The sequence below is a fragment of the Salvelinus alpinus genome, chromosome 23, assembly GCF_045679555.1.
Source record: "Salvelinus alpinus chromosome 23, SLU_Salpinus.1, whole genome shotgun sequence".
In the NCBI taxonomy this organism is placed as follows: Eukaryota; Metazoa; Chordata; class Actinopteri; order Salmoniformes; family Salmonidae; genus Salvelinus; species Salvelinus alpinus.
Genome location: NC_092108.1, coordinates 30,889,617 through 30,905,005, shown reverse-complemented (window position 1 = coordinate 30,905,005; position 15,389 = coordinate 30,889,617). Strand labels below are relative to the sequence as shown.

Here is a 15,389-nt window from a genome sequence, read left to right as displayed (position 1 = left end):
CTTCAGTGTAAGGATGAGGGTGGAGGATGGGAGGTGAATAGGAGGTGAGCGAAAGCCTGGGGCGGTGAAAGTTCACCACCATCCAGCAGGGCTGGAGGCTAGATGATGTAGAAGAAAGGCCAGAGGTTATCTCCCTCACCTTTTGGCCTCTTCCCTCTGGCTAAAATATATTGGAGGTCCTAGACTAGTCATGAGGAAGTATTAAGCTATGAGGCGAATCGAGGGTGGGCCGCGGGTAACCAGGCTCGACAATCCAAAACATGAGAAACAGAACTCTTCAATCGATTGAGAACTGGAGTGACATAAAAGACTCTCTCTCTCTCCACCCCTCCCTCCATGCTATTTCCTTTCTAGTCAGGTTCTCCCTGTAATTAGAGAAAGGCTGTCGAAACTGGTTTTTAACTGCCGCCAGACTTTGTCATTTAGAAAACACGAAATGCTTTGCTGGTTAGTTTATTCAGCCCACAGACATATTAGGAACAGAGATGCGTGTTTTTGGATGTGTTTGTGTGTGGTTTTGTAGGAGGTTAATGTTCAGAACACTCTGTAAAACGTCTTATTTTACTTAGATGACTCATTCTAAACGTACCATCATGTTTTCACTACTCTAAAGTATAACTCCTGGCATAGTGCTCCAAACATCTCAGCTTATGTTGTGGCCCTGTCAGCTGTATAATATAATAAACATGAGAATGTGGTGGTGGATCAGATCGGTCTAACTCTGTGCTCTCCTGTGTTCTCTCTCCTCTAGGACTGCAGGCTGCCTTCGATGCAGACTGGGAGGCAGGCAGGATCACCTGGGATAACTACCGTAACGGCACCGAGGATGGTGTTCTGGCCTACAAGCTGCTCATCCAGACCGGGTCCAAGAAGGACCCCTTCAACTACAACCAGGTGTGTATAGTCACAGTACCATGCTCCTACTGCCTTCGATAGAACTCTGTTCCCCAGGTCTCCCTTGGGAAAAAGGTCTTCTGACCTCAATGGGACTTCCTGTTTAAGTAAAGTTTAAATGTAGCTTGAATATATTTGATGGTATAGTCCCAGTCCGGCTACTGAGAATGCTAACCCCAGTCCCTCTCTATATGTCTAAAAGCTGACTTCGCGTCGTCTGATGGATGACGACGGTCTAATTCACCCAGATGTCTTCTATATCTACCTGACTGTGTGGGTGAGCAACGACCCTCTGGGCTATGCCGCCTCTCAGGGTAACTTCTACCCTCACCCCCGTGAGTGGATCCACGACAAGTACGATACCACCGGAGAGAACCTGCGCAGTAAGTCTCCCACTAGGCCTCTCTTTAAATTCACATGAAAATGCACATTTTTTAATGAAGTTTCTACCATGAGCCAAGGTCATATGGTCTAACCTCTCGTGGTGTATTGCAGTCCCTGCCGCAGAGCCCCTGGAGTTTGCCCAGTTCCCCTTCTACCTAAACGGCCTGAGGCAGGCATCCGACTTCGTCGAGGGTATTGAGAGCGTGCGCACCATCTGCGAGGAGTTCACCCGTAAAGGCGTGCTCAACTACCCCAACGGGTACCCCTTCCTGTTCTGGGAGCAGTACATCGGCCTGCGACACTGGTTCCTCCTGGCGGTCAGCGTGGTGCTAGCCTGCACCTTCCTGGTCTGTGCCATCCTCCTGCTCAACCCCTGGACCGCTGGCATCATTGTAAGTCCCATCAGCTCAGCCCCCCTCTCCTTCTCTTTCTCCTCTTCCTCCTCCTACTCCTCCTCCTCCTCCCAGGCCTCCCTCCCTCAGCACAGCTCAATAACCCTGCCACAGAGGGAGCGGAGGCCCCATCTCTGGGGAGGGCCCTTGGCGTGTTGGCCAGAGGGTGCTGCTCACACCCCCCAGGCCTTTGTCATTCTAATCTGTTCTGGCTGGGTTTAGAAAAGGAAATGCAAAGGAGCTCTCCTGAAGACTTTACCTCCAGCTCCCTTTGTCAAAAATTGGGGACAGGACGGATCTGCCCAGTCGCGACCTTGGCCTGCTAAACCCATCCATCAGGCCTGGGAGGGAGACGGCCTGTCAACTCAGCGGCTGGGAAACATTTCACAAAGCCTGGTGGTGAGGGGAGGGTCCCTGGGCCGCCCGCCTGGTCAGACCGCACTGAAGGGTGACTCTCGTGACCGACCATTGGGGCTGTAGTGGCACAATTCAGTCAGTGTGGCACAAGTTTCAGTTGGAATTGGAATGTATTTAACTTCTCTATTTAAGTAGTCAGTCCTACTGAAAGACAGACAGACAGACAGACATAGAGAGAGAGAGAGAGAGAGAGAGAGAGAGAGAGAGAGAGAGAGAGAGAGAGAGAGAGAGAGAGAGAGAGAGAGAGAGAGAGAGAGAGAGAGAGAGAGAGAGAGAGAGGTCCTTTCAGGCCTACATGTGCACAGTCACATTGTCTCTCTTTAAGCTGGAGCCTCTATAGTTTCACTGCCTATATGTGGCCGTGCAATAAAACAGAGTTTTATCATTTCCAATTTAACCGTGACCAAATTGGGACCCCTGCCAACATCAAAGGTTCACGAGGCTAAGGATTTTCAAAGTCCTCTCTCTCTATCTTGTTAAAAAATAGGGGAATATAACCCCGAGAGAGGGAGCAGCCCGGGAGGGTGAGGAAGAGGGCTAGGGAGAGTGAGACTAGGGCCTGAGTGTAATTCGATGTCATGCAGATGACAGTGAGATCCTCGAAAATGTAGGGTCAAATATTCTGTTGGGTAAGACTTAACTCTTACCTAATAGAATCGTGGAAATAGGCACTGGAGGTTGTGGGTGCAAGACATGCTGTGAAAATGATAACTTTCTCTCTGTCTCTCTAACATTTTTACCTACTCTTTAATGGATGTGTTTCATTGTGACTCCAGAGATTTAGGCAGTGTCTAACCAACCCGTGTTCCTCTACTCAGGTCTTCATCCTGGCTATGATGACGGTGGAGCTCTTCGGTATCATGGGCCTGATCGGCATCAAACTCAGTGCGATCCCAGTGGTCATCCTCATCGCCTCTGTAGGCATCGGCGTCGAATTCACCGTCCACATTGCACTGGTAAGCATTTCGCTGCACCTGTGATAACATCTGCAAATGTGTGTATGTGACCAATAAACATGGATTTGATTTGATTTTGGTAAGGATTTTTCCTCCCTCACTCTATGGACAAACTAGGAGAAAGTCAATGAAGATAAGAAGTAGAGATACACTACTACCATGGATGGAATGATAATGTCGCCACGAGCCACTACTTTTCCCCCATGAGTCTGTTCTGGACAGCTTGACCCTAACCCTCTGCCTCTGTCCTCTCTCTTGTCCCCAGGCCTTTCTGACGGCCGTAGGGAATAGGAACAGGCGTTCTGCGGTGGCCCTGGAGCACATGTTTGCCCCTGTGATTGACGGGGCCATCTCTACTTTGCTGGGGGTCCTAATGCTGGCTGGCTCCGAGTTTGACTTCATCCTGAGGTGAGTGTGAGAGACTCCAATTCCTCCTGGGCAGATTCCCTCCAGTATTCCATATGTCGCCTTATGGAGGAAGTGCTAGTGTTGTGTTTATGCTGCTGAGGGGGCGGATGCATGGAGACAGTTGTCTGTTTTCCTCTGGGGGAGGGAGCCAGGGTGGGTGGGGGGCCACAGCGGTGCATGCAGGTGGGAATGCGCTCCCCCCCACCTGGCACTGTCTGTCAGTCCTTCGTGCTGCTGCCTGCAGGCCTCGCTCACCGCCCAGCGGCCAGCGCCCACCGCCCAGCGCCCACCGCCCAGCGCCCAGCGGCCTACTGGCCCCAGCACAACAAATGGAGAAAACATCAAGGGTGTGGAACAGCTGCTCATAAACATGGACATGTTCTACTACTCACTGAGTGGTGGTGACTCGCACACACCACACATATGAGCACAGACACACACACACACACACACACACATACACATGCATGCAAACATGAGCGCAAACATACACACACATACCATTCTCATAAGGAATCTGTAAACTTTCCAATCATCCGGCTGAAAACATTTCTGCCCAAATAAGGCACCACAATAAAAAAAGCCTGGGTTTGAGCTGGTCAGTGGTACCCCTACCAGTAGTCACCACCACCACCTCCAACCACCCTCCATCACCACCCTCACCCCCAACCAAGGCTTCTGGCTTCTGTTGGAGGGTTCTTTTTTCACTGCTAAAATGCTTCAGTGGAAAAAAGCAAATAGCAATGTTTTTCAGCTGAATCTGGCCTCAGCTGGAACCAAACCACAGCCTTGAGAGCAGCCTCAAACAGGCCCATGACATAAAAAATGCTTACTGAGAAAGCAGGGCAGCACATTGAAAATATTAATACGTTCAGGGTGGCTTTTTGGCAGAAACGCTCCAAGCATTCTCATTCTGTTTTTGTCAAGCGACATGGAGGAACTGGAAAGGATCGTTTTTCCACCAAAAAGGGAGAGAAGGAAAAAAAAGAGGAGAGGAGGAAGGACAAGAACAACAGGGTGGGAAAGAAAGAGGGGTTGGGAATAGAGAGTTGTTAGGAGGAGGAGGGTAGGTGGTTCTAGGAGAGTGGTGGAGCTTGGGAGGTTGGTTGGAGAGCTAACTGTGTGCGTTGTGGCGGTGGGCTAGCAGACAGCACGAGGAGAGCATTCACACTAGGAGGTCCTGTTTAGATGTAGCAGAGCAGAGCCGTCCCTCTCACTGGGGAGTAGCATAAATACGTTGTTGTAAACATCTCCTGGCGGTGGTACGCTGAATAAATAGCCCAGCAAGCTCAGCTGCCCCTCTCCAAAGAAGCCACCCCTTCCAACCCCCGACTCCAAATGGAAAAGATTACAGTTTCTATAAACAACAGAATTCCTAACACTGTCTTCTTTGGAGGGAACGTGGATAGTTAAGGGTCTCTTTTTTAACCCTTAAATAAATCAAGCGCCACTTTCGGAATGTTGACGTAGTAAAATAAACACGGTACTTTTTTTCTTGACTTTTCACAGACGCAGGATAGTCATAGTGAGTGGCTGTATCTAACGAGTTGAACGGTAACTAGAGGTGAATACTGATGGTGGTTTCTGCTTCATCTGGTTTTCTACTCTTCCTTAGGGCATGTGTGTTTTCATTTGAAACTACTTTCAAGGGCATAAGAAGTGACCAGTCACATTTGTGTGTCTTTTTGAAGTGAGGCATGGTCATGGCTGAGAAGACTGAACTGAAATGTTTGGTGAAGTATTTTGTCATAGCAAGTTAAGTTGACTTCCCAGAGTAAAACAGAGCGAACTCCATTGGCTTTGTTAAAGAGACAGACACAGGGAGAGTGGAAGAGTAAATGGGAAGGCACAAGGGGAGCATGAGGTGCAGAGAAAATAAAGATACGCTCGATACCAAACTTAAAAGTGACCTTCCCTTCTGAGGTGTGACACCAACAAAGCCGGAGTGGTAGATTCAGGCGGGGATGAATGAAAGTTCCAGAATGCTATTATCCTTGTTCTTGTTTTTCATAATCCACTCTATTTTTCTTACTTAAGTCTGGACCGCAGTTAAAAGAGCTGAGCCCTCTGTTTTCTGTTAGCGTTTAAGTGGAGTCCTCTCTAATTTTCTCATACACTCTTTCTTGTGGCAACCTCAGCCCTTCCTCAGAGCACAGAGAGGCTCACAGAGACCCAGGCAACCTCACAGCTCTGTGGCCCATTACAGAGCACCCTTCACCACGCAATCATTTAGAGCAGAGCTAGGAACCACAACAGCTCCATACAACTCCAAGAGAGACAAAGAGAAGGCGCTTAACAGTACTACGAGCATCAAAGGATGTTTTACTTGGAGCATGTTGAGAGTCTGATTTACCCCCTGCCCTTAACACACAAACACACATTTTTTTCCAGAGCAGCTTCCCATCCACTCTGGTTCCCTTCAGATACTAGACAGAGTATACAGTTTCCTCTCTGTTCTCATCACAAAGGGACACTGAGTGTATATACACTACATGTATCTCTACTACCAATTGTGGCCCACTCCACACACTGACCAACAGTAGTAATGTTCAATACAAAACAAGATAGTAGTAGTAGTAGTAGTAGTAGTAGCGCTGAGTGAGACTCATCCACCCAACAGTCCTTTGTTTATCTCTCTCATGTAGTGTCTGTGAGGTGTGATGTGATGTGGCTGACATAGGCAGGCAGGAAGAGCAGGCAGGCTCCACTGGCCAGCCCAGTATAAACACAGAGGTGCCTTGCCCTCGCCACGGTGAAATTGGAGCTCATTGACTTCAGATATTAAGTTGTTGAAGGGAAAATTACATTAGCGGCAGCAGCGGCTCAGAGGCCAGAAGGGGGACACTTCTTCTCCCCTAGCCTGCAGTGAGACAGGGAGGGGAGGGAGGGCCCTGGCGTTTCTGACGTGTAGGATCTGCTGGCTAATGTAAACACATATTTTCAGGAAGTGGCAGTGCTGTGGTGATAGATGAGGGCTCCCAGACGGAGAAGATGGAGCCCAGGAATTTTCTTCCAACTTGTCAAGTTGCCAGTAGTAGAGAGGGACGGACAGAGGGAGAGAGGAAATGCAGGGGAAGGGAGGGAAAGAGAAGGAAATGGGGCCAAACATAGGGCTTGAGAGAGGGTGGTCTGATTCTACCCCCCCAGCTCTGCAGTGTCCTCCCTTCCAGTGTGTCCTCGTGTCGCCTGTTTACTAATGTGGCTGAGTGCTGGTGGCCCAGCTTATTCCCATTCAGAAGGAGCCTTGGTGACTAAATGTTCTCTCTGTGTTGGTTGTGTTCCAGGTACTTCTTTGCGGTGCTGGCTATCCTGACCGTGCTGGGGATCCTGAATGGACTGGTGCTGCTGCCCGTGCTGCTCTCCCTCATGGGCCCACCCCCGGAGGTCACCCCGTCCGACAACGGCAGCTGTCTGTCGCCGGAGCCCCTCTCCCCTCCCATGACCCACCACGGCTATTACGCGGGACATGGCCCACTCAGCCCGCGACAACAGGCCTTCTCAGAGTCCTCCGAGTCAGAGTGCTACTCTGAGACGACTACCACATCAGGGATAGGGGAGGAGTACAAGTACTGTGACCGCAGTCCTTACATCACCCCTCCTACCTCCCACATACTGCTGGAGGCCAGCAAGAACCCCAGCTTCCCCAAGCTCACGGTATGAAAGCACCCCAGTATTAGTTGCTACTTCATACATAATACATCCCAAATACAGTATGATGTGCAATACATTGTTATTAACAATGAATATCATGATTCTAATCATGTCTGTTATTGTTCTGCTCTTCCAGGTGGTGAAACCGTTCCAAGGGAACCAATCTGTAACTCCTCAGAAAGAACTCTTAAATGAATCTTCTCCGAATGCGGTTAACTCGGTCAGCTCTCAACTCAAGCAGTGGGATAACAAACATGATTACAATTCTGACCAGGGACCCAGGAGGCAACATTTACCCATTGACAGGACCCAAGGTCCTGGGAGGACTAATCTCTGTGGTCCCAGGTCTCAGACACACAAAGGGCCTCATCAGAACAGGACTAAGATGCCGGGCTATAATGGCGGTACCGTGTCCGGTAGTGCTGTTACTACCATGGTTACGGCCACGGCCTCGGTGACTGTGGCGGTGCACCCCAGCTTGCCGGGGGCCTACCAGGGTTACATGCATGAGGGCTACGAGGACAGTGAATCAGACTGTTTTGAGCACACTAAGAGGACTTCACAATCTTGTGGGAAAGCTCCCCAATCTTCCAAGCGTGAATCCTTGGAGCTTCAAGACCTGGAATCTGTACAGAACCACTTTCAGGCAAACCAGGCACAAGGTGAGTCTAACACTGAAACTTAAACACACTTTTACATACTTGGACTTTCATTTTATGGTAGATCAACATTAGGCTATATTAGAATATTTTCACATTAACATTCTGTACGTAGGCTGTCTGTGAATATGTCTGTGTGTGCAGCTATGACTGGTGTTCAACAATGGTTCTCACAGTTCTCTTTCTTCCTTGCTCTTGTGTTCCAGGTGGCCCATGGATCCAGGCAGCCAAAGATTGCTAGACACCCTGCTACCCCACCCTGCCCCTATGTCTGGAATCCTTCTCTGGCTGCCTCCGATACCCAGCCCGTTCTCTTTGATCTGTACATAGACCTCACACAGACAAGAGGATTTATTTGTAAAGATATTAAAAAAAAGGTCTTGTTTTAAGAATATATAAATATATGAGTATATATTTTAATACTAAAAAGAGGGAAACAACTATTTAAAAGAGTACTGTATAACTTGGCTATTCTCTTGTGTAGAGTCAGATATATAAGATGATTGGGGGGTTCCTCCCTTTGTATAGATCTAGAAGATACTATATGTAAAACAGTTCAGAGTGAGGGGTTATTAAGATATTAGGTTATTGAAAATACAAGGTCAGTGTTTGTTTTTTTGCTGCTACACTTCAAAAAATGGAAATGATTTGCAGTACCCCCCTCCCCCGATCTAAGCTGAGAATTAACTTGAGATATTCTCGATGTTCTTACACTGAGAGTGGAGGGTGCCTTATTGATTAAGCTCCGTAACACACGCACACACACACACACACTATGATCTATTCAGATGATCCATTGTTGGTCATTGATTGCACTGTACAAATACAAACAAGCTCAGTAAATCTTTTCTTCCTCTTCCACCAATAACAACCATTGTGCCTTCACAACACCTTCCCTCTTGGAATTCATAAGCACAGTATATATATTCAAAGTTGGATGTAAATATGATATCTGTCCTGTTTGTTTGAGAGCATCATTTCATACCTTTTTCCCCCCACGTTTAGAATCCCCTGATATGTACAAGACGTGTCTTCATTTACTGGTGTGATATGATGCAAATACTATTAGCAAAACAATAGCATATTCTCCTTTGGTTTCTTCCATAATACACAGGCTGCTCATCCAGAATAAAGCCCGTGTTCAGACAGTAAATTAATATATTACCATGTATTGGTCCATTTCAATCACCTGTAGCTCTGTAATGCTCTGTATGTCTGTATGCAGTCAGCAACTTGACTTGGTGTCACTTTGGGTTGAAGTTTCTTGAGTGTCGTTCATTGTGTCCCAGCTCACTGGCATGTTGCATTACGTTCATTGTGTCCCAGCTCACTGGCATGTTGCATTATGATCGTTGTCTCGTTGTTATTTTGCAGTCTACATGTTTTATTACTTGAATGAGCTATGAGAAGAGTTTTATTTCTTTCCTGGGGTTATCTAAGCTGTACATTGGGTAAGGCTAACTTTGTCATCCCCCTTGTCCTCCAACTCAACTGGGGTCTAAGGGGTAATATCTGACTAATGCTGGTTGTTTACCCAATTTTATTCTGAAAGGGAATTTATATCAAATGCAAAGGGAGGTTTTTGTTTTCTTTTAAATGTTTTGGCTGCTTTAGGTTTGTGGTAGACATTATTTCAACCCTGTGCAATTGTTGACTAGGTAGTGCATTTTGAGCAGAGAACTACTCAATGAACCACTTACTGTGTCATGGAGGAAATCTGTGCTTTAGTGCAGTCTCTCTCTCTCTCTCTCTCTCTCTCTCTCTCTCTCTCTCTCTCTCTCTCTCTCTCTCTCTCTTTCTGTCTCTCTCTCTCTCTCTCTCTCTCTCTCTCTCTCTCTCTCTCTCTCTCTCTTTCTGTCTCTCTCTCTCTCTCTCTCTCTCTCTCTCTCTCTCTCTCTCTCTCTCTCTCTCTCTCTCTCTGTTTCTCTCTTTCTCTCTCTTTCTGTTTCTCTCTCTCTTTCTCTCTCTCTCGTCGTTGTAGCTCACATGCAAGCCAACATTTCTGTGATTTTGTTTTTGTTTAATTTGTACGTTTGTATTATGGACAAAGTTCAGTCGTTCAGTATTGGTCACATCACTGCCAATTTAAATGCAGGGAAATGTAATAGATTTAAGTGGCAGCTTGGGTTTCTTTTGTACATAGAGTTATGAAAGAAAAATAAAGTAGCTACTGTGCATTCTGGAAGTAAACAACAAAATAATAAGAGAACAACCTACATTCATTCACTGCTTCAATACAGAAATACCTGAGTGTGTAAGTTATATGAGTGGTAGGGTGGGGGTTCGTTCAAATGTGTGTCATGCCATATAAATTATTTATATAAAATTTATTTTTGTAGTTTGTACAGATGTTAGTCACTAGACTGAAGTTCTATTTTTAAAGAGTAAATATATATTATATATAATTATATCTATTGTTACAGATTTGTTTTTTGTTGTTTTTGTTTGTTTGGTTGCTATTATTTTTGTGAGGGGTGGGAGAGCGGGGGGGAGTGGGAGGGAGTTGTCCACAATGAGTAGAGGGGGTTTCAGACAGACCCTGTTTTGTTTTTGTTTTTTGGAGAGAAGGGTACACTTGGAAAATGAAGGAGAGGTGTGGCAGACACTGTCCACCATGTTAAGTTTCCTTACCTTTCCTTCTTCATTTAATGATTTGAAGTTGTACTCTTTTTGTCGATGTCTAAAACACTGTGACTTCCGAAAACTATGCTCAAGAAAACCCTTGTGTGACCATTATTTTCCCTCACCTTCTATAGGAATTTAACTAACAAAATAAATTCAAATGAAAAAAAAATCCTGTCTGTTTCAATGTGTCTTTTCTCAATCAACTTAGTCTGTTATGGTTTTTCTGTTAGCTTCTATTAGCACAGTCAACAACTTAATACCTCCCTAGATCATCTTACAATTTGTTAGTGACAGATCTGTTTGTTGGGTAAATACATTTTAATAGCCCATTTTAATAGCCCTGCTGACCACGTCAAGTTCTCCAGGGCCTAAAGGTTGGAACCCTCATTGGTTTGAATGGTGTCAGCAATTTTTATATTGTATTCTTTTGAACTTAACAACATGACTTGGGATATTTAGAGATTATTTAAGATTGTGTCTAGGAAACTCATTCCATCAACCTTATTGTGAAGCAGTAGACACAATCCTGACCTGCTGTCTTATCTTTAGACAATCATTCTCTTTCCAGAACTCCTTAACAGTCCACTTAAGGACTCTCTCAATAGAAGCCAATATAACACATCTTACATACAAATAATGATTTGGTCATGTAGTAACACTATTTCCCCCTTCTGTAGTACTAACAAATGTTGAAACTACAACGAGCCATCTTTGCTGCAAGCTTGGGGCGGCAGGTAGCCAAGTGGTTAGAGCGTTGGACTAGTAACGAAAGGTTGCAAGATTGAATCCCAGAATCTGTCGTTCTGCCCCTGAACAAGGCAGTTAACCCACTGTTCCTAGGCCGTCATTGAAAATAAGAATTTGTTCTTAACTGACTTGCCTAGTTAAATAAAGGAAAAATAATAAATAAAGCTAGCTAGCTATTGTTTGGAGGAAAACAATAACCATGTTAGTGAGTAGAGAAGACTAGAGGCCTCTCTGACTTCCTGCTTCATTGTTACGACTCCAACACCACTGTCTCCCACAGGCCCACCTGTGTAGATGAAAGCTCTATGCTGTAAATTCCTGTACTTCCCACAACAACATCTCAGTTGTCAGCTACCTTGGGCCTGTCTGAATCTGATATGTCTGGGACTTCTGAAGTTACTGTCGTGCCCCTAGAGCCTTGGGAGAGGGAAGGTGGGTGAGAGGAAGGCTCCTTCAGTATTAGCACACCGTGCATTAACTTCCTCAACATATTATACTGTGAAAGGAGCTTCAAAATGCTAGGATTTAGTCAAAATGAAGGATATAATAAGCACAATCTTTTCCAGAGGAAAGTCCAAAATTCTTACAACGTCTACGTAAAAGCATATGTATTACCAATACGTTATAGTCATCATTTCAAATAGACGAATCAATGTGAAAGTGGTTATTCAAAGAACGTGTATTGTCTACTTTCTATTTCCCATAATACTTTCTATTTAAAAAAGTAGTTGAAAAAGTAGCAGTCACTATTTACAGCTGCACAGAGGTGCTGTCGACCATGAAGTGGGAGAAGATGTTGCTTGCTGACCTCTATTGGTCAGCGTTGTGTTTGCTGAACTCCATGGAGTGCTTAGGACTGTGCGACTGCACCGCACCATCTGGTTAACCTCAAATTGTGGTTTACAATTCTCCTCCAAACAGTGTCCAGACAGTCTGTAACCTACAGGGCTCTTCTGTCTCCAACCCAGGATTCACTCTCTCTCACCCTCACAAATGTAGTTTACACCTAAATGGTTGATGGGGGAACCTGGAGTTTTCCACAGGAATGATTATATTGTAACTGTGTTTGTGACGACAGTTTTAAACACGGTAGTTGAAAATTATGTTTTTCCTTACGGGTAAATAAAGCATGAGAAGTTAATTGAGACAATGCTTACAATATGCATGGCTGGATGCACTTAGAATGAAGCAGTACCACTCCATACTAGGGGATAAAAGCAAAGCGTTTAGATTTTTCCAGTTTTCGATGGCATTGGTTCAGTCAAGTTAATTTAGATACGTTTAACCAAACAACTAGAAAGCCACGTTTTGGGGGGGGGGGGGGGGGGGGGTGATGGCACTGGAGGTCTAAGGGACACGTTTCACAGCTTCCGTTGGGAAGCCCACAGAGTTTGGTCCTGACATAGTTTTAACTGCTTCTTCCTGTGGACCTCCGTGACGTAATGTATGGTTTCAACAGTAAGCATCAGGCTGATGGTGGGGGTTGATATGGCACTGCTCATTCATGCCTGCTCCCTGCCTGGCACAGCTCTGACTGCATGGGCACTGAAGCCAAGAATCAGACTGAGTGGCACTTTGGGCAGCAGCAGAATCATGGGGGAGCTCTATTCTGTGAACAGTTCTCTCTCTTTATCCCTCCCGCTTCTATGAACTTTATCAAGACAGATTAGTGTTGAAGTTTGAAAAGGGGGTGGAAGGGAAGGATAGCGTGGGGGAGAAGCATGTGTGTGTGTGTGGGGAGAGGGGGAGTGAAGCTGTGCGTATGTGTGTCCATTAGGTGGGGATGTGTGGAGGCAGGGGACAGCAGCTGGCACTAGCTGAAAGAACTTATCCCCCTTAAATAGCCAGCAATATGTGGGTGAGATAACAGCTGACATCTTTAACAACAGATAACTAGATCTTGAAGGCAAAAATTAGGACCAACCAGTCTCTGTAAAGAATTGGCTGAGGAGAAAAAACATATGGGGAACAAAAGAGCTAACATGATCTGCTTGTGCATCTTGGGTGGCCTGAGGATGAGCGGCCATTGTTGTTAGAATTCAATAGGGCTGATTAGTAAGAAGTGTATGTGTGTGCGTGTGTGTGTGTGTGTGTGTCTACATGCACTGGAATACTTGTTTGAGTGTGTGAGGGGGTTCTGTGTTTACAAATTTGCAGCAACAGTGGAAAAAAGTAGGATGAATAGAATGACCAATGAAGAAAGGAAAAAATGTACTAGTTGAAACATATCTCCCAAATCTCATTCCTTCTAGGAAGTCTTCAATTGGAGTAATACCCCTAAAGCATTGTGAAACATTTTTAACCGAGTGAATAACATCGCTCTAAAGAGGTACAACACAAATTACTAATGCTATAGTTTTCACTGGCAATCACTATGTTAAATAGAGTATGTTACATATTTTATTACTAACTTAATAGTAGTGGCAAATTAGCACAATATAAAACTTGATGCAATTTGCATTGTGTTTGTGCAGGCAGGCACCTATGGAATGTTGCTCCTATAGAATGTTCCTCCATTTCGTTTCTTCTAATCAGTCGTCTGACTACACTCCATCACGCAGAGATCAATATTTACAAAATGTACGACAAGCTAACAAATGTGTTTGCAATTTATACATTCTCTCTGACTGGATGAACAATATGAATTTCCAGGCCGGCCCCTGCAGTGTAAACATGTTTTAAATAAACAGGAACCAACGTAATGCCCTTTTAATTGATTCATTCTGGCCCGCCATGTTTACAGAAGGGCCTAAATATGAGCTGGTAATGCAAACCTAGTGTTTAGAAGTGGTTTGTTTGGTTAAAACAATAACAATTTGAATGCCAGCCACATCGGGGTTGATTGCATTGTGTTTCCATGGCTGGGCCTCCATTTTGGGATGACAGACTAGCGAATCCCTGCTGGCTACTCTTTTACAAATTACACACCACATCTCAGTGTGACTGTGAAATAACATAAGACTGGGTTCTAAATTCTAAATTGGAATGAATAATCATAAGGTGGCATAGCATTGTACAGTGATCTGGAGAGGGAGAGAAGCAGAGGATTATAATTAAACACATGCAAGTGGCAGTAAAAGCTAATGAATAGTGCAGACTGGCAGGCATTTAATGTGGCCAGCTCAACATGGCGTATAGCTGTGGGAGCTGCACCATATGTCCCTCGCTCTGCGCAAACATCTCAGTTCTGTCCATAAAAAAAGATGCTTGAAACCAATGCTAACAGCACACTGATATGTTTCTGCACTAGCTATTTATGTTCCTTTTTATGTTCTCCCTAGGCTAACATACCTCTCTTTCTCTGTTCTGAATCCCAAGTGAATAGAATAGGATATGTTATTAGCCAAAACAGCATATGTTATATCTTTATCCTAACCATGATTTCTATAGTCTAAAAACTACCTTGACTAATCATTTTGAGGAATACGTCTCAAATGCCACCCTATTCCCTATATAGTGCACTACTTTTGACCAGACTCCTATGGGCACTGGTCGAAAGTAGTGCACTAAATAGGGAATCGGGTGCCATTTGGCTTTCAGGCCAGAGCTTTGGCCTGCTGTTCTGTTCTATTCCAAACCAGAAGCCCGTCTGCTCTCAGCTCTACACTGAAGTCCTACACAGGGTGGAGTATCAAATCAAAGTTTATTGGTCGCGTACACAGATTTGCAGATGTTATCGCACGTGGAGTGAAATGCTTGTGTTTCTAGCTGCAATAGTGCAGTAATAATACCTAGCAATAAAAAACAATAGCACACAAACCAAAAAGAAAGACATTTATAAATATCAGAACGAGCAATGTCAGCGTCCGGAGTATATATGTACTCTATAATGTATAAAATGGTGTGTATAGATAGTATGGTCAGTATATGAATAGAAAAGGTGTGTACAGCAGTAGTTACAGTATATAGGATGAGCTTTGACTAGAAAACAGTATGTAAACATTATTAAAATGAAGTGTTCAATGACTATGTACATAGGGCAGCAGTCTCTAATGTGCAGGTTAGAGTACCGGGTGGTAGCTGGCTGGAACAGTGATTATGGTTCAGGGCAGGGTACTGGGTGGCTAGTGGTGACTATTTAACCGTCTGATGGCCTGGAGACAGAATTTGTTTATCAGGTCTCTCGGTCCCATCTTTGATGCACCTGTACAGTCTCCTACTTCTAGATGGCAGTGGGGTGAACAGACAGTGGCTCAGGTGGCTGAGGTCCGTGATGATCTTCTTGGCCTTCCTGTGATACCAGGTGCTGTAGATGT

General features: G+C 45.1%; 1 protein-coding gene across 1 annotated transcript in view; it reads left to right on the top strand.

Annotated features, from left to right (window-relative positions):
- The window catches only part of LOC139550789 (protein patched homolog 1), a 30,807-nt gene extending 20,869 nt beyond the window's left edge, over positions 1-9,938 (top strand). The window contains exons 13-20 of the mRNA XM_071361944.1: positions 752-894; positions 1,097-1,277; positions 1,390-1,670; positions 2,906-3,043; positions 3,309-3,451; positions 6,736-7,105; positions 7,239-7,764; positions 7,968-9,938. Coding sequence (XP_071218045.1) covers positions 752-894; positions 1,097-1,277; positions 1,390-1,670; positions 2,906-3,043; positions 3,309-3,451; positions 6,736-7,105; positions 7,239-7,764; positions 7,968-8,002 — 1,817 coding nt within the window. The 3' untranslated portion in view covers positions 8,003-9,938. The remainder of the gene's footprint in view (positions 1-751; positions 895-1,096; positions 1,278-1,389; positions 1,671-2,905; positions 3,044-3,308; positions 3,452-6,735; positions 7,106-7,238; positions 7,765-7,967) is intronic.
- The last annotated feature ends 5,451 nt before the right edge of the window (positions 9,939-15,389 follow it).